Below are 18,827 nucleotides of genomic sequence, written 5' to 3'. Positions count from 1 at the left end.
CTCTTGCTCAGGCTGGTCTCGAACTCCTGAGCTCAAACGATCCTCCCATCTTGGCCTCCCTGAGTGCTAGGATTACAGGCGTGAGCCACTGTACCCAGCCTATTCTAATAGCTATTATCAAAAAGATAAAAGACAACAAGTGTTGGCAAAGATGTGGAGAAAAGAGATCCCTTATACACTCTTGGTAGCAATCTGCTTCTTGGCATATATCCAAAGAGAAATTAAATCAGTATCTTGAAAAAATACCTGCACTCCCATGTTTATTGCAGCATCATTCACTATATATATCCCCTATATATCCTATATATACATATATATCCTATTTATATATATAATGGAATTATTATTATTCGGCCTTTAAAAAGAAATAAATCCTGCCATTTGCAACAGTATGAATGAACCTGGAGGACATTATACTAAGTGAAATAAGCCAAGCACAGAAAGACAAATACCATATGAGCTCATTTATATGAGAGATCTAAAAAAGTCAAAACTCATAGAAGGAGAGAGTAGAAAGGTGGTTTCCAGGGCCTGGAGGGGTGGGCAGGGAATGGGAAGATATTGGTCAAGGGTACAAAGTTTCAGTTAGACAGAATAAATAAGTTCTGGAGATCTACTATATATCATGGTGACTATAGTTAGCAATCATGCATTCTTGAATATTGCTAAGAAAGATCATAAATATTCTCACTACCAAGAAAAAAAAATTGTGTGAGGTGATGAAAACTGGCTAAAACGGTAAATTTTATGTTATGTATAATTTACTACAATTTAAAAAATCAGCTGTATATTTATATACTAGGAAGAAACAACTGGAAAATGAAATGATACTTCAATAATATGATTTGCAATAGCATCAAAAAAATCAAATGCCTAAGACACTGAAATCTACAAAACTTTGCTTAGAGAAATTAGAAAGACTGAAATAAATGAAAAGATATGCCAAATTCATGAATCAAATGACAATACTGTTAAGATTATAATTTTCCACAAATTAATCTATATATTTAATACAATCCCCCCAAAATTCCAGCGGATTTATTTTTTTAAACTTGAAAAGCTGAATCTAAAATTTATATTAAAATGCAAAGGACCGGCCGGGCGTGGTGGCTCACGCCTGTAATCCTAGCACTCTGGGAGGCCGAGGCGGGTGGATCGCTCGAGGTCAGGAGTTCAAGACCAGCCTGAGCAAGAGTGAGACCCCGTCTCTACTAAAAATAGAAAGAAATTATATGGACAACTAAAATATATATATACAAAAAAAAAAAAAAAAAAAAAATTAGCCGGGCATGGTGGTGCATGCCTGTAGTCCCAGCTACTCGGGAGGCTGAGGCAGTAGGATCGCTTAAGCCCAGGAGTTTGAGGTTGCTGTGAGCTAGGCTGACGCCACGGCACTCACTCTAGCCCGGGCAACAGAGTGAGACTCTGTCTCAAAAAAAAAAAAAAAAAAAAAAAAATGCAAAGGACCTAGAACAACCAAGACAATCTCGAAAAAAAAACCCACCATAAAGTTGGAGGGCTTACCTTTCCTGATCTCAAGATTTATTGTAAAGCTACAGTAATTAAGACAGTGTGGTGTTATTAGCATAAACAAAGAAATCAGTGAGACACAATAGAATCCAGTAGACCCACCCATTTATGGTCAACTGATTTAAGGAAGGGTACCAATATAAATCAGTGGGAGGAAAGAGAGTCTTTTTAACAAACAGTGCTGGAACAACTGAATATTCATATGGGTAAAAAAAATAATATGGACTCCTATCTCACACACAAAAATTAATGTTGTGTGCCCCTATAATCCTAACTACTTGAGAGGCTGAGGTGGGAGTGATGGATCACTTGAGCCAGCAGTTGGAGTCCAGTCCAGGCAACATAGCAAGACCCCATCTCTAAAAAAAAAAAAAAGAAAAAAAAATTGAGAAGGACCAGAGACCTAAATGTAAAACTATAAAGTTTCTAGAAAAAAATCAGGAGAGGAGTAATGTCCATGAAAATAGCAGAGTAGGTGGCTTCAAGGGCCCGTCCCTCCATAAGTGTGCTTAAACACTGCACCTGCCTCACTGCTGTGGTTGAGTGTGGCTGCCATGTGTAAGTGACAGGCCACACACTCCGCAGTCCAAGGCCAGGCACTGTGTGTGTCCGCACCGGCACCCCTTTTCTTAAACTTGGAGGGATCTCTCAGGGGGAAAATATCTTGTGGTGAATAAATGTATGTAAAGTTCAAGAATGTCTTCAGTTTTGCTTCTGATTCATTTTCTTCAATTAGAGTCAAGTATAATTAAATCTTCTCTAAAAAAATAGACATATGGTATGATCCCATTTTTATGAAAGTATTTCTATCTCTCGTTCTATCTGTAAAAATGCATAGAAATATGTTGAGGATGCTGCACCAGAAATGTTAATGACGGTTATATTTGAATGATGAAGCTTGAGGTAATACTTTTATTTTCTTTTTGTACTTTGCTGCAATGCTGAAACTGTTTGGGGGGGACCATATACTGTTTTCACAGAACGAATAATTTTTTCTTTTTAAAAAACTGACATCCTGGCAATAGCCCTCAGGCTGTAAAGCTTCCATGCTTTACTTTCCTCCTCCTGCCCCCATACCCTCCCCGCACTGTCTCCTCCACCTCCCTCTTCTCTCCCTGTTCACCCCCCACCTCGCACACACACCCCACTTTCCCCTCCCCCTGCTCTCCCCACATCTGGTCTCCATCCTCCAGCCTGAGAATGTCTCATCTCTCAGTGCTTAACGCCCCCAACCCCAGCCCCTGGGGGTAGGAGGGGTGGGCTCCTTTCTTTTCTCTGCTGGAACTCGGAGTGGGGACATCTTTAGAGGGCCTTGGGACCCTCGGTGATCCTTCCTTCCTCCTATCCCTCCCACAACCCCCCACATCGGGGGAGGAGGGCGAGCTGCCAGGCTGGGCTGGGGCAATGGCGGGAGAGCACCGTCTGCCCTCAGGATCTGGGTACAGCAGAGCGTGAATCTTATTCCCAGCTCCATGCCATCCATCAGCTCCACCTTTTGTTCTCAGCACCTCTGCCCAATACGTCATCGACTTCTTGGATTTCAATATTCTATCTCAAGGCTCTTCTGCTCCTGGACAGGGCCCAAATGTGGGAAGCCGTCCCTCTTCAGAGGTGCCTTTGTGACATGACTGTTCCTCTCCTCTCCCCAGGCCGTGCCAAGATGGGGAGAGCTGAGCAGAGTGGCCTGAACCACCCTCACCCAAGCTGCCAGGACTCGTGGTCGAGTAAGACAGAGCCAGGCCCACCCAGACAGGCTGAGGGCTGCCCAAGGCAAGGCACAGGTGAAAGGATGGGAGTGGGGCTCAGGGGGGTCTTTGAACAAAGCCACAGGAGAAACACCGTGCCCCGGTGTAAACTCTGGCTACCCAAGCAAAGCAACCCATTAGCAACAGTCATGGACAGTCAATTCACCATGATGGTGGCTCCCTAGGGCAGGAGAGAGCCCCACATGCTGGCATCTCTGGTCCTCAGTGTCCAGAATGGGCAGGGCTCTCCTTTGAAGACTCCAAGTCTAACATAAGCAGACCCAAAAAGGACCCTTGTGCCCCTATCGCTTTCCCAGGCAGAGGGGTCAGAGCTTTGTGAGACATGGATCGTGGTACTAGGGCGGAGGAGATCCAGAGACATAAGCCCAGGCACTCAGGACTGGGAGGAGGACTCGAGGTGGGAGGGCGCTGGTAGGGCCTGGTCTCAGTGACATGTGGTACGACTGAGAGTTGAGTGAAGGTCGAGACTCGCTGCCCACAGCACCCTAAGTGCGGGTGGGAGGGGTCATGGAATATGGGGATTGGGGCCTTGGATTGAGGGTTGGAGCTGCTGAGAGAACAGGACAAAAAATAAGGAGCCGCTCTCACAAATGCAGGGGAGAGAATTGGGGGGCAGGTGGAGGAAAGGGGCGTGGCAGGCAGACATGCCGGTGGTCCTTAGGAATTCCTCACCCACTTCCTGCTCTCCTCCCCTGACCCCCAGGCCTCTGGTTCTTCCTTCGGGATGGGTGGCAGGGATAGAAGGAGATTCTTCACCGAATACCCTTCGTACCTTTTTAGCTGTGAGCCATGTTCATTACTACTTGTTTTTGTCGCTGTTATTGCTTCACATTTTAAGGAAAATACCCCTGAGCCGTGTGAAGAAGTGCTGCTTTTTGGGTACAAGGGGACCACAGCACCATCGTGGCTTGTCCAGGTGCTGGGGAGGATGAGCAGATGTTCTCTGGGTGCAGTTTGGAGGGAGAAAAGGCTACAACGGGAAGCAGGGGCTGGTGCTGCAGGTCCCATGGGTGTAGTGCCCTGGTGCCCGGCCACTGGGGGCTGCACCAAGGCCTGTGTTATTCGGGGCCAGGGAGCTAGAATAGAGGTCACCCCAATAGGGTTGCCAAAATTAGCAGATAAAAATACAGGCTGTCCAGTTAAACTTGAATGTCAGGTAAACAACAAAAAATTTTAGTATAAGTATGTCCCAAATATTGTGTGGGACACAGTTATACTAAAAAAGCATTCATTGCTTATGATATTCAAATTTAACTGGGCTTTCTGTATTTTATTTGTCATCCCTCCATCCCAGATGTTGGCTGGAAAGGAGAAGCCATGCCTACAATTTTTTTTCATTTTTCTGTTTCTATTTTTCAAATTGTAAACCTAGATTTTCACAGCCTTGCCAGCCTGATGTAAATGAGCTCACTCAGAGAGAACAAGTGTCCCTGGCCTGCACGTCCCCTAATACAGGACCTTGTCCCTCAGAGCTCGGGCAGTCTCAGGGCTCCCCCGAGGCTGCCATGTTCTGCTGGTTGGGTTCCGGGTGCCCTTGGCCACGTGATGGCAGCTGTTGCCAGGCCTGAGCCGCGCACCTTGGCGCCCTCTGCTGGTGAGCCCCAACAGCAAATGCCGGAGGTGCCCAAGGGCACTGGGCTCCTCTACCCGTCCACCAGGCCAGAGCTCCACCGGGGACTGGAGAAAGGCCCCCTTCCCTGACTCCGTACCAGGCCTGACAGCAGGCGGCCTGTCCACCTGACCCTCCTTTGCCCTCCCTGCTTCACCCTCCCTTGCCACAGCTCTTTCCGGCTGCGTGTGTGCCAGGTCCCATGAACATGCCTCCTGTTCCCTCTGCACCAAATGCTCAGCCTGGCTCCATACGGCTGGCCAATGGCTCCTCCAAATGCCAGGCAGGCCAGCCATGGACAAGCCTACCATTCTCGGGCTCACAGCCAGCTGCCCCTCCTGCCCCACCACCCACACTGTCCTGGAGGCAGGATCCCCAGAGAAACCTCTCCCCTGGGCAGCCAGAGGACCTGTCCATTTAAACCTCCTGCCCTCACCCAGGAGTGCCTGGGCCAGTCTGCAGTGGCTCCTTTTAAGGGAACATGATTTATTCCTTTTCCATCTCCCCCTCCAGGCAGGGCTGGGTCTGCCTTGGTGGCTGGCAGGTCCTAGGATTGGGCACAAAGCAGAGTCAAACACTAGCAGGATGAAGGTTGAGAGGCTGAGGAGGGTGTGAGGGGCCTCCCTGGGTCCAGGGCAAAGAGTGATTTTTTTTTTTAAATAAAGACACTTTATTTACAGGTAATACAAAATAAACCACAGGACAAACTACTGTGCAGAGGGAGGGACGGCCCCCACGATAACCACCCTCCCTATCCCAGAGTAACTTATATAAAAAATAAAAAAGGCCCTAGAATTGGGGAGGGGCTGGGCTGGAAGCACCTTTGCTGGTCGGGATTGGGGCCTGCAGTCCTCAGCCACCCCGCTCCAGGGCAGAGTGGACCCTGGCTCGCTTCCCTCTGAGCCCGGGGGCTGGCAAGGAGGAGACACAGCTGCGAGGGCAGTTGGTGGTCACTGCAGAGGCTCCCTGGCCAAGGCCCCTGACTTCTGACTCTGAAGGGTTGGGGCAAGTAGGTGGGTAAGTGACTTTGGGGGCGAACATGGGATGGACATTATTGCAGTGCTCCAGCCACCTTCCTCCTGGCCCTGCACGCGGGTCTGCGCTGGGTTCCAGGGAGCAGCCATGTCAGGGCAGGAGTGTCGGGTCTTCAAAGCGATGATGTTGTTGAGTCCACCACCTCACGGCCGTTGCAAACAGTGGGGACAAATTGGGAGCCAGAGCCTAGGAAAAGGAAGCTGGAGGTTGGGGCTGACTCTGAGGCCCTCCATGAAGGACAGGCAGCAGGGGAAGCAGAGCTGGGGAGGGAAGCATCACCCCTTCTCTCCCCACCTCTTCTGTCACGTCATCTGGGGGGGTACCCCACCCCTAGACAAGAAATCTCAGCAAACTGAGGAGTGGCCCCCATGCCTGAGGAGCTAGGGTGGGAGAGGGTACAGGTGGAAAGGGGAGCTCAGGACGCTAACCTTGGCCAAGGCTGGAGCTGGCCCTGGCAGCAGCACTGCCAAAGCGGCTGGTGGGTGCCCGGTGGCTAACCACGTTCTTCTGAGGCTGGAAGAGGATGATGTGCAGCTTGGGCGCGAAGAGGCAGCCAAGCACCACAGAACCGCTGAGGCTGACTGACACGCACATGGTGGTGGTCTGCACCTGCAGGGGGTGAGTGGGTGAGCAGGCGCAGGTCAGGATGAGTCTGTCCCAAAGGCCTGGACCTGACCCCAGACTCCCTGCCTGGGCTGTGGGGAAAGGGTGGGGGACACCATAGCATCCAGCACTGGGCCGCGATCCATGTGCCAAGTCCCAAAGGATTTCTAGGAAGGTTGGGTACAGCCCTAGGGGCAGCCTCAGTGGACTATTTTCCCAGGGAGACCAGAGGTCCAGCTGAGGGGGTGGACATGCAGGGGTGAATGTACGCATGGGGGTGTGTGCATGTGTGGGGGAGATGCATGTATGGAGGGTGTGCATGTAGATGTGTGTATATCTGTGTGGGTGCATGTATGAGGTTAAGTGTATACATGTGTGTGAGTATAAGTGTGTAGGTGTGAGTATGTGATGCATGACGACAGATGCATGTATAGGCAGGGAAATGTGTGTGTACCACGTGTGCCAGGGAGCATGTGTGCATGCATGTGTGTGTGCATGTGGAGATATGGTATATGTGTGTATCTGCATGTGTGCAGGTATGTGTGTGTTGGTGCACAAGTGCATGCGTGAGCATGCATGTGTGGGTACTGTGTCCCGGGTGAGACTGTAGCTGCCTATGATTGGCATGCAAATGCAAATCATATGCAAATGCAGGCTGAGTCAGAGCAGATTCCCTCCCCAGCCCTGGTCTCCACCACTCAAGCAGGTGGCCCAGCAGGTGCAAGCAGAGCAGCCAAGCCCAGCAGTCCCTGGCCCCCGGCACTGTGCCACCACACCTCTGTCCTTGGGAAAGGGCCTTTTCCAGGGCTTTCACCTCAATTTTCCTGCAGTTCAGACCCTGCTCTGTGCTCTTAGGCTGAGACCTTGGGCAAGAGATTGAACCTCCCTGAGCCTTTGTTTCTTCATCTGTAAAATGGGAGAGCCATGGAGCTTACTCCAGAGTCATGAGTCATGAGGATTAACCAAGACGATCCTCTGATCATTCAGAGCTCAGCTTGTCTGTCACCTCCCCACAGGGGCCTTCCCTGACCATCCCATCTGAAGTATCCATTGCCCATTGGAGCTGGGGAGACCCACTCAGACACTCAGTGCCAGCTGGAACCAAGTGTGTTTGGAAGCCACCGACGGGTACATTTTCACCTGCTTTAACCTTTCTCAACTCTACACCTTGGACCTCCTTCCCCAACCCCCTTTGCTTCATCCACTTTTCCTGCCTTCCCAGGCTTCATCTCTCAACCCCTTCTGCAGCCAACCTGTCAGTGGCAGGTGACATCCGAGTCCTGAAATCTCTTCTCAGTTCTCTAACTCAGGTTCCCCACCTCCCTGGCCATTTCCCTAGGCCCCACTCTGCCCTCCCACCTTCCCCTAGGGTCCACACAAGCTGTGGGCCTCTGAGCGTGCATTTAACCTTTGGAGCCTCTGAGCTATCCAGTAGATTAAATAAGACACCAGGAAACAGGGTTTGGTGTCCTACCCTTCCCCCCTCTGTGGCAGGTGGCTCACCCGGTAGTCGCTGGAGGTGACGTAGAAGATGGGCAGGAATGCCAGCCAGATGATGCAGGTGGTGTACATGGTGAAGCCAATGAATTTGGCCTCATTGAAGTTCTCGGGGCACTTGCGGGTCTTGAAGGCATAGAGCGTGCAGAGCGCAATGAGGAGCACGTTGTAGGCCAGCGAGCCCAGCATGCTTGCATCACGGTGGTTGCAGCGCAATGTCACCACCTCCCGCCGCTCAGGGGCTGTCTCCTTGCCCGTGCCCGGTGCCTCCACCACCAGCCAGGCAGCCACGATGAGCAGCTGGCCTGAGATAAGTGCCAGGCAGATGGCCACCTGCGAGGCGGGGCTGATGAAGCGTGGCCGCTGGGCACCCTCCCGGGCCCCGCCGAAGATGCGCGCAATGCGGTTGGTCTTGGTGAGCAGGGCTGAGTAGCAGACAGAAAAGGCAGTGCCCAAACCGAGGCGCCGCAAGGTGCACACTGCTGTGGATGGCTTGGCAATGAAGATGAAGGTCATGCAGTAGCAGAGGAAGACACCACCCAGCAGGATGTAGCAGAGCTCCCGACCCGAGGCCTTGACCACCGGCGTGGCATTATGCCGCACAAAGACACCCAGCACAAAGAGGGTGGCCAGGGCACCCAGGCAGGCAATGGTGACAGGTCCTATGGCCCAGGCATCGCCCCAGCGAATGTACTCCTGGGGCAGCTCATAACAGCCAGTCAGGCTGGCATTGGGCCAGTAGCCCAGGCCGCAGTCGGCACAAGTGAACTCGTCCAGCCGGTACTCATAGGGCTGGCACGGGATGCAGAGCCAGCAGCAGACCTCGCCTGGCTGCACGCTCTTCACCTCGTTCTGGAGGCAGGGCTCACTGCAGCGAGACGCAGGCAGGGGCCCGGCCGAGGGTGAGGCCCATGGGATGAGGCTGGTGTCCAGGGTCAGGCCTTCTGCCCAGTAGCCCACCTTCTGGTAGAGGTAGCGCCCACTGCCTGCCCGCAGATAGGTGAAGATGTTGTAGCGTCCAATACCATCACCAAAGCGGTCAAAGCGGACCTCATTTTGGGTGTCTGCTGGGCGGAAGGGGGCTGGGACGGAGGAGGGAAAGAAGAGAAGGTGGCACCGGTGGGTTATCCTCATGTGATCTCAGCCCCCCACCCTAACATGGAACCCAAACCCCAGAGCGAAGGCCATCATTAGCCCTTCTAAACCTTACCTTACCCTAACACTAGAGCCTGTCTTGACCCCAGCCATTTTTCTAAATGAGAGATTGCAACAAATTCTTACCCTTAACTCCAACATCAACCCCCAACCCTAAATCCCCAAACGTAATCCCAGCCTTAAAGAACCATGCATCTCCACAAACCTAATGCCCACACCAACCCCCCGACCATGACTCCCCACACTCAACCTTAGATCTAGTATCTAACACTTTCCAACCCAGGCCCCAAATCCCGACTTTATCACAATGCTTACCACAGCCCTCTCCCTAGACTTAACACAGAGACTCCAAGGCTACATCCAGCTTTGGGTCCAATCCTAGTCCCACTAATCCTACCAACAACAACCCCAGCTCCAGTCCCCACCAGTCCTAACACTCATTCCAGTGCAAACTGAGCCCCAACCTCAGTGGTCACCTGCAACCACTGCCATTCACCAGAATATGCTCAGCAGCTGGAAAATCACCTCCACTCTCCATCCTCACTCTCCCTGACCTATGAACCTCGCACCTCCCAGCCAGGCTAGGAGCCTGGACTACAGCCATCCTTGGTCCCAGGGAGAACTCGGGGTTTGAGCATGCGGATGACATGCGCAAGGGCCCATCAGTGAATGGTGCAGCCTAGATTCAAATCCACATCCTCCAAGCCTCTGTTCTTTCTACCTAGCCTCAAAGTTCTCAAAATCTAACACTAGCCCTACCATACATTCCACTCAAGCCCAGCAGGCTGAACCCAACTGGACCCCAGACCCAACTCTGACTCAGCATAATTCTGAAGGCCAGTCCTGTTGGAGTCACTGTTCATCTTAACCCTGGGCCAGTGTCTGAGCTTGTCAGCTCTGGCGTCCTCTCCCACTGTTCCCATGGGGATTCTTCCTGAAGCATGGTGATGATTCTGAAGTACTCATGTTTTTTAAAAATGGTACTTTTATTAAAATAACTTTTGATTTCAGGAGACTTTGGCCACTTTGAGTAGAAAATTTAAGATCAGGAATAGAAATTTTCCTGAAGACGGGCACAATGGCACGCCTGCAGTCCCAGCCACTCAGGAGGCTGAGGCAGGAGGGTCGCTTGAGCCAGGACTTTGAGGCTGTAGTGTGCTATGATTGCGCCTGTAAATAGCCACTGCACTCCAGCCTGGGCAACATAGCGAGATCCTGTCTCTAAATTAAAAAAAAAAAAAGAAAGAAAGAAAGAAAAGAAAAGGCATTTTCCTTATATAGAGAGTGTCATCCTGATGCCCACCCTCAACCCACCCTGATTCTGACGATCACTGTTGCCTGAGAATGGGCTTGAGGCCCTCTGGTCTCCACCCCCGGCAAGATAAGGAAAGAGGAGATAGAGGGCAAGGCCCAAGCAGGAGCCAGAGACCCTTTAAGTGGCAGGACCAGGCCAGAGGTCTACTCTCTGGAAGGGTCTCTGAAAGTGGAACCTCAGTCCTGGCTCCAGTTGGAGTTCTCTCTGCCTAGCTGTCCTTGTCCTGGCTCTGACACCAGACCCCAGAGAGTCCTTTCCTTCCATTATGCTGTTTTCTTAGCCCAGCAGTGGAACCTGAAGGCCTGCTCCCCTCATCCTCTGAGAGCCAGCAGGCAGATGAACACTAGCCAGACCATTACCATCGAATTTGACGTTGAGCACAAAGTCCTTGTAGAGGCGGCGCCCGTTGACTGGCCGCATCGCGTCACAGAGGCGAGTGGTGTTGGGACAGAGGGCGCGGTGCATGTTGTGCAGTGCGTGGGCCATGGCATACACTGCATTGACCACAAACATGATCTTGGACTCCTGCTCAAAGGGCACAGCCCGCAGAGAGTGGGCCGCGCAGTCTCGCTGCCGGAAGCTGCAGCGGAACCTCTGCTCCCAGAACTCACGGAACCAGGGGTTCCGGGTGTTGTTCCAGGGGTCCAGGCTCTGGAAGTAGGAGGCAAAGTCTCCAATGGGGTAAGAGGCCAGCTCGATGGTGATGGCGCCCTCAGCGGCCCCCTCACTGCCTGCCACCACGCTCTCCAGGGCCCCCCAGCCGTCGCTGGCCACCCAGGTGAAGCTGGCGTTGAGGCGCTGGGTGGCAGCAAGCAGCTCACGGGCATCCTCAGAACGGGTGAACAGGACAGCCACGCGGGCACTGGGCTTCTGCAGCAGGGCTCGCACGACACCCTCAAAGGCCGCACGGCTCATGGCACGGCCCACTTTTTCCGAGGTGGCCACGCAGATGTTGCGGGCACGGGCCTCCAGCTCAAAGGCCTCAATGCCTGTCTCACCATAGTCACCCTCAGATGCCACCGTGGACACATAGGTCCAGTTGAAGAAGCGGAGAATCTCAGCCATGGCCTTGGCTTGGTAGAAGTCAGGGGGCACTGTGCGGGCAAAGTAGTCATAGCGGGACTTGTCACTCAGCTTGGCACTGGTGGAGGCGTAGCTGATCTGCGGGATCTGAAATAGCCGCAGGAGATTGGCCACCTGGGGGAGGGTTTGAGAGGGAAAGATCAGAGGCCAGGTCAAACACGAGAGACAGATGCATCCCCCAGAGCTAGCAGACTTTTATGTCAATTATCCACAAGGTCAGCAAAGGCCTGCATCCTGACTTGACAAGTCTTCCCCTGGGGGTAGAGAGTTTTCTACTCCTTCCCAAATGCTAGGAGAGAGAAGACGCTGGGCCCAGGCACCATGGTCCTGAGTCACACCTGATTGCCTCTGCTGTCCCTCTTCAGACACATGGCAGGGGAGCCAAGGGAAGGCCTGGGGTAGAGAGAGGTTGGCACTTTGCTACACCAGGGGCAGAGGGAGGCACTAGATGGCATCTGGATGGTCTTCAGCTCTCTACTTGTTTGGGGGCAGGTAACACTTCGCCAGAGTCAATCCTGATGGGATGATGGAGAAAGAAGTAAAAAGCTTCCCCGGGAAGAGAGACCCAGATCTGAGGGTCCGATGGCCCTGGTAGCCCGAGGCTTGGTCTTCACTGGATGCCTGAGCCTGAAATAAACAAGGTTCCCTGCTCTACCATCGGCTGCCTCAGCAACCCATCTCCCACCTTCAAGTCCCGGGGCTGCCCATAGGAGTGGAGCCTAGCCAAGGACCTGGTAGAGGGTGAGTAGGTGAAAGCAGAGCACGGCCCATGTTCCACACGAGAGGGCTAAGTCTTGTATTGCCAACTGGACACAGGCTGTGACTGTGACCATCTAGGGTGCAGTGCCCACTCCTACCCTTTCTACCTTTGTGTCCCTGGAGTTGGCAAACTGAGCCTCAGTTTCACATCTCTGCCTGCTGAGCAGATAAAAATGGCAATTCATGGGAAGCCACACTGCCTAGCATACGGAAGATGGTAGGGATATGGGCAAGAGAGAGGGCAAGGAATGAGGAGGAGTCATTAACAGGCAGGCACGGCCTAAGGAAGCCTGGCTGGGCCTTGTGTTGACCAGGACAAGGGAAAAGCAGACCAATGCTGAGGTGTGGGCCCTGCTCCAGGAGGCAGGCAGCTCAGGATGGCAAGGAGGTAACTGGGCTCCTAGACATAAATGCATGGGGCCCTGAAGGGAACAGTAGAAAAGCACACTGGGAAAGTACCCCAGAGGCTCCTGAGGACATCGGCAGGTAGGAGGCTGCCCACCCATCTCTGCCCCCAGCCAGGGCTGCAGATGTAGGTGCTGGCACAGCTACACCTGTCCAAGCTGCCACCTAGCTACCTCTAGTAGCAGGACAGAGAATCCACTCCCAGCAGTGGGGGCAGTGGCCAGGCCTCCCCCACCCCAGGCCAGAAGCTGATTCCATGGTTCAGATTCCTGTGTCTGCTTCATTTCTTCTGAACTAGCATTCCAGGTTGGGGTTCTGGCCCTATCCCTGATGGCAGTGCCCTCAGCCAGCCTCTTAAAGGAAGCTGGGGCCCTAACCGAGGCTCTCTTCTGTCCCCCAGCCCCAATCCTAGTTCTGGCCTCATCTTCCGCAGCATATGCAGGGCATTTGTCAAGCCCGGGATCTGGGTGAAAAGTGGGACCCAGTCAGAGAAGGGGAGGACCACGGCTGGGCACAACCAAAGGAGCAGATGAGGGACACCAGCGGGGCCAGCACCCTCTGCGGAAGCTGAGCAACAGAGCACCCTCTGCTGGTCCCTTGTGGAACAGCAGGAGGTGAGAGGGACACTGATTCCCCCACCTTCCCACCTCCTCAAATCCTGTAACCCCTGAAGACCCTAGGACACTCTCTCCCCTACCCCCTTCTCTTCCTCCTGTTTCTCTTCCTGGCCACTCCTAGCTTCTCTCCGTCCTCCCCTCTCCAATCCAGGGAGAGACGATCTGACAGATCAGGGGGCCGTTGGCTGACAGCCCTGATTTCATACCTCTCCTCCGCCACTGCCTTGACTTGTGGCATGCCTCTCTCTGAGCCTTGGCTTCCTCATCTGTAAACTGGGTTAATAATAAGAGCAGCTAATGTTGACTATGCCTTTATGACTTGCCAAACCCTTTAAAACATGCTTTGTATGTGTCACCTCAGTAATTTCCACTACAGACCTAAAAGTTGGAAAGGAGGGAACCGTGACACAGAAAGAGAAATAGCCTGCCCAGCGTCATGCAGTTGGTAAGCACGGGAACCAGGATTCAAATCCAGAGGGCTGACTCCAGAGGCCTGGCTAATTTAAGCCTTTCAGCATGGTTTAAAATCAGGGTTATATGTGGTGGGAGTGGGGTATTTCTCTTGCAATCTCTAAAAAGCAGCCCCATTAAGTGACAAGGGCACTTTCTTAGTCTTCTGTAACAAAACTACTGAAAGGAAGCTTCTAGTTCTTCTTCCAATGCATGTCAGCCCAGGAGCCCCTGATCAGTGGGAATTCTGGGTCACCACCTCTGGCCTCCCTCCCCACTCCCCATTTGGGCAGCCTCCACATACCTGGATGGAGACGTCACTGTAGGAGCCACCAATGACACCAGTGATAGCAGTGGGAGCATCACCGTGGGTGGCATAAGAACCGTCAGGGCAGATGTGACGTGAGCCATCGGCACCACGGCTGAGCGAGGCACGAACAAAGTCCAGTGCCTGCTCCAGGGCGTGTGTGTCCTTGGAGCAGCTGTCGAGGATGTGCGCACCCAAGCGCACGCCAGGCAGCAGGTGCGGGTCGCGGTTGATGCGGTCCAGTGCAAAAAGCATGGCCTCCAGGCGCTGGATGCCACGGTGCTCATTGACAGGACCGCAGTCCTCTGCTGGGCCACCCTTCTGGTGCACTGGGAACAGCCCACCCAGCACCAGGTCCCCCTCCACGGTCAGCACCTTCTTGGCCGGGCCCTCAGCCACAGCCCCCCACAGCAGCAGCAGTGCCAGGAGCCCAAGCAGCGATCCCATGGCCCCAAAGGGGATGGATGGCTCCAGCAGACCTGGGTCTCCAGGGGATGAGGATAGAAGCAGCAAAGGCAAAGAGAGGAGGAAACAGGGACCAAGAAAGGACAGACAGGAAGAGAGATGAGAAGGGACCCAGCTCCTGCAGAAAGATAGAGAGATGGACAAACAGACAGGGAGAAGTGGAACCTGGAAGCAGCTGCCCCTTTTGACTTTGCCTCCCCTTTCTCCCACACCCGTTTCCCAGGTACTCAGGAGCCAGGGAGGGGGTGGTGTCACTAACAAGGCTGAGAAGCTCCTGGGACACCCCTGGGCCTACCTCTCAGCCTTGTCCTGATCTGGGCTGGAGATGGGCCCTGTGCCCCTACCAAACTCAGCAGTGGGGGAGGGAGGCAAGGAGTGAAGGCACAGGCAGAAGACAGGAGACCCCAGCCAACATCTAGCCTTCTGTAAAACAGAAGGTGTCCAAGACCTGCACAAACCCACAGGACCCTGAGGTCAATACCTTTGCAACAGAGGCCATATCAGAGTTACAAACATAGAGGCCCAGTCCCCATCCTGAGCCTTGAATTTCCAGAGAGGGGGCACTGCTGTCTGAGGACCCACCAGGGAAAAGACAGGGAAGGGTCTCTAAGTGTTTGAACAGCCTCCACCTCCTGGGGAGACTGGAGCCCAGGTGAGCACCTAAGGGTCCCAGCCTCTAGTTCTTAAAAAGCCATTCCCAGAGTGTCCTGACTGAGGAAGGAATAGAGACCCTAAGCCCTGGGAGTGACAGCAAGGTGGAACGGCTGGCCCCAGAGAGGGTACCCAAGTGGCCACAGGTCCTAAGTCAATGAGGCAAGTAGATGTGAGGATGTGTGCGTGTCAGGGGTGGGGACAGAGTCTCCAAACAGTGCTGCGGGTGAGAGTTTTGGACTCCCTAGCTCTATGTAGCAGGCTGTTTGAGACTTTGTGCCTCCGTTTTCTCTTCACTCCAAACCCAGCAGAGAAAGTCACCATTTCCAATCTCTCCATCGTCAGCTTCGGGGCTCTGTCCACCCTGGCCCTGACCCTCAGAGACCCCTCCCTCCCTCTGCCACTCTGCATCCTGTCGTCTGTACCCCAGTTGCCTTCTCAAACACCCCCCCACAGGCTCTTACAATCACGCAGGCTTGGAAAGGCCGAGAGAGGGATACACATCTCTCCTCAGAACAGGAAAGGAAACTGAGGCTGAAGAAGGGCAGCAACTAGTTCAAGGACTCCACGTCCTGGCCACTGAGACTGGGGCTCCTCACTTTGCCTCCTCAGCTCCCCAGAGCTTATCCCCCACTGGTGCCAGGGCAGGGAGACTAAGCTCCTGTGGGGACCCAAAAAGCAGCAGCTCAACCGGGCAAACAGGAGAGAAACAGGGATAAAGACCAACACAGATGGGGACAGGAACCCAGATGGGGGCTGAGGCCAAAACTAGTCAAGACCACAAGCCTCCCACAGGGGAGGCCCGAACAGAAGCTCAGAGGCAGGGAAGGGGACAGAACCCAGGAGTCGGGTAGCTGGGGGCCTGGGCCACAAAATCTGGGCAGGGAGCAAGCAAGCCCAAAAGGCTGAGACAAAGACGGAGGCACAGACAGAAAGAAGGACCAGAGGACGCTGGAGCAGGAGGAACGGGGGAGCGCGATGCAGGGCGTGCGTTCTCTAGGGAAGAAAGGTGAGACGCCTGGGGCTGTCTTCCCGCTTCCCGGAGCTCCCAGAGAGCGCCGTCTGGATGCCCGGCCCGGGCTCCCCAGAACTCGAGGGCCCGCAGAGCACCGGGACGTGGGGTCAGGGCGGAAAAGGTTGGCAGTGGCCGCGGCACCACGGGCTCACCCTACCTGGCGCGCCCGGCTCTGGCGCGGAGAGAATCGGAGTGGAGCGCGGCGCCGGGCTCCGGCTCCCGCTCGCTCGCTCGCTGGCTCTGCGCTCTCCGCCCGCCAGCTCGCCCAGCCGCTTTCAATCGCTGCCCGCCCCGCCCCCGGCCCCGGCCCGCCCCCAGCCCCTCCTCCGTGCTTCCCCACTCCGGGTCTCCTGCTCCCAACCCGGCCTCCGCTTCCCTCCAGGCACCGTCACCGCTCCTTGCCCTCAGCCTCCAGCTACTCCTGTTTTCTCCGGACCACCGGGCCCAGAGCTGTCCGCTTCGTGGTGCTGAATCCCCGGGCGCTCTCCCTCTGCGCTGGGGCAGCTGCCTCGTGGCCCCTTTGGCCCCATAACCAGGCTGTGGTCCCAGAGAACAGGGAGCGGGGGCAGGGGGTAAGGTCATTGAGCCCGAGAGGTACGCATGGTGCTATGGCTTCCCGTCTGAGAGCGGCAGAGCTGGCCCCTAGAGTCTCAGAGGATGGGTAAAGGGGCAAGTGAGAGACAGGTGGAGTTCATCCTCCCCACCCAGCAACTTCAGCTTGGTGTCTTCAGCCCCACATGATAGCCTGGGCCTGAGTCACCAGGAGTAAGACTGGGGGAAGGGGAGGTCAGAGGAGGATGGAGTCTCCCTTCCCTAGATGACCTTTAAAGCTGCTACCCCCACCCACTAATCCCCACTCCTTTGTGCAAAGGGGATTTATGGCAAAGAGATATCAACCTATGGGAGGCAGGGGTTGCAGAACCAGGAACTAGGGTCAACCCTGAGGGACACACTGGGGCTGGCAGGGGGATCTGGGAGGGGAGGGGGCTAGAGAAAGGCTCCTGGAATTGGCTGCTGCGTAGGAGGAAGCGAGAGCTGGAGCCCGAACAGAGGGAGGACAGCTCTGAGAAGATGCTCTTGACTCTTCCCTCCCACAGCAGGATAGGGAAGGACACCCCTGGGTAGGGGGTGGTGAATAAGCTGTAGTGCCAGACTATGCTGAAGGATTTGGGGGGGATGTGAGGGCCTGTGCTATCTGCCCCCAACATGTACACGTACTGACAAGTGCTAAGGGGCACAGCATCCCTACACACGTTTCCCTGGCACTGCCCTTTCTTCCACAGGTGTCAGTGGAAGCAAGGCCAGCTAAGACACATGCTGAAAAATATGCCAGGCCCAGGCCCCTCAGGCACACACCCCCACATGTGTGTGTGGCAGTTGGGGAGGGGGCATCACCAAGGACAAGCTTTTCCCTGGACACAGAAACCCAGTGCCCCACTGCTTTGGAAAGAATGCAGCTTTGAAACAAAATAGACACATCAAGCCCAAACAAACACATACCCAATCACTAATGGAAGACAAGGTGGCAGCAGGATGAGGGTTCAGAGCTGTCAGACAAGGCTGGGGAGACAGACGTGCTATCTTCCAGCTCCAGCTCTGCCACCGGCTGCTCTCACCCTCTCTGGCTGGCTCAGAGCAACCGCTCCCTGGGGTAGGTGAACGATGGGCCCAGCCTCTGGAGCAGAGGGGTTGACAGCAGGAGGGTGCTGAGGTGAGAAGAGTCACACAGCTCTCCCAGCCCACTCACCAAGTCAGCCTCAGAAAAGACACAGGGCTTTATATATAAAGATATGGCCACACACAGCACCAGCTCGAGCAGCCTGCAGCAAGCACGCTGCACAGTCCCACTGCAGCACATGGACATGCAGGTGCACACATGGCCATGCAGCCACCAATCCCTTCTGTGCACACGGACAAGGACACAAACCCAACCTTACATACACAGTTGCACACGTGGACATGACCACACACACGGTACACATGAACATACCACGGACAGCTGTACATATGGACAGCCATATGGACAGTTGTACGTGTGGACACCTCCTCCAAGCACACGTGAACATGCCCACACACACAGCTGTACATGTGGACACAGCCACATGCATACAGCTGTATATATGAACATGGCCACAAATAGCTGTATACATGAACACATCCACACACACAGCTGTAATCGTGGACACAGCTGCACAGACCCATAGCTTTATATGTGAACATACATACAAACACACAGCAAAACACAGCTTTACACATGAATACATGACTATACACACACAGTTCTACAGAAACACACAGCCACACACAGCAGTCTATGGACAAAGCCCCCACAGAGATGCTCCCAGCTAGCTGGCTTCGCCTGTGTCTATAATACAACCATATACAGTTAGACACATGCGCATAGGCACACAGCCATCCACTCAAATACAACTATGCTTAGCCACAACCACAGCCTGATGTTCACTTGGGTACAGCCTCACCCAGCAACACCACCAGCAACCCCATCCATGGTTACAAAGAGTCAAACGTGAGTACACGTGTATACATGCACACGCACGCACACAC

At 54.0% G+C, this 18,827-nt stretch overlaps 1 protein-coding gene across 3 annotated transcripts; it reads right to left on the bottom strand.

Moving 5' to 3' along the window:
• Window positions 1–5,562: 5,562 nt before the first annotated feature.
• GRM2 (glutamate metabotropic receptor 2) lies at window positions 5,563–16,503 on the bottom strand. 3 transcript variants are annotated; one of them, XM_069473678.1, is made up of 7 exons: window positions 16,420–16,503; window positions 14,129–14,714; window positions 10,864–11,707; window positions 10,052–10,219; window positions 8,047–9,122; window positions 6,369–6,549; window positions 5,563–6,126 (listed from the first exon to the last, which is right to left on the bottom strand). In XM_069473678.1, exons 4-7 carry the CDS (start codon window positions 10,116–10,118, stop codon window positions 6,053–6,055), a joined length of 1,398 nt encoding a protein of 465 aa, XP_069329779.1. In that variant the 5' UTR covers window positions 10,119–10,219; window positions 10,864–11,707; window positions 14,129–14,714; window positions 16,420–16,503; the 3' UTR covers window positions 5,563–6,052. The 3 variants fall into 3 exon arrangements, with proteins under 3 accessions (XP_069329779.1, XP_069329777.1, XP_069329778.1); XM_069473676.1 differs by lacking the exon at window positions 10,052–10,219 and having other exon boundaries at window positions 10,870–11,707; XM_069473677.1 differs by lacking the exons at window positions 10,052–10,219; window positions 14,129–14,714 and having other exon boundaries at window positions 10,870–11,161.
• Between the last annotated feature and the right edge of the window lie 2,324 nt (window positions 16,504–18,827).

The sequence above is a fragment of the Eulemur rufifrons genome, chromosome 7, assembly GCF_041146395.1.
Source record: "Eulemur rufifrons isolate Redbay chromosome 7, OSU_ERuf_1, whole genome shotgun sequence".
Taxonomy (NCBI): domain Eukaryota; kingdom Metazoa; phylum Chordata; class Mammalia; order Primates; family Lemuridae; genus Eulemur; species Eulemur rufifrons.
Note: the sequence above shows the minus strand (reverse complement) of the source record. Positions and strands in the feature narration are given on the sequence as shown.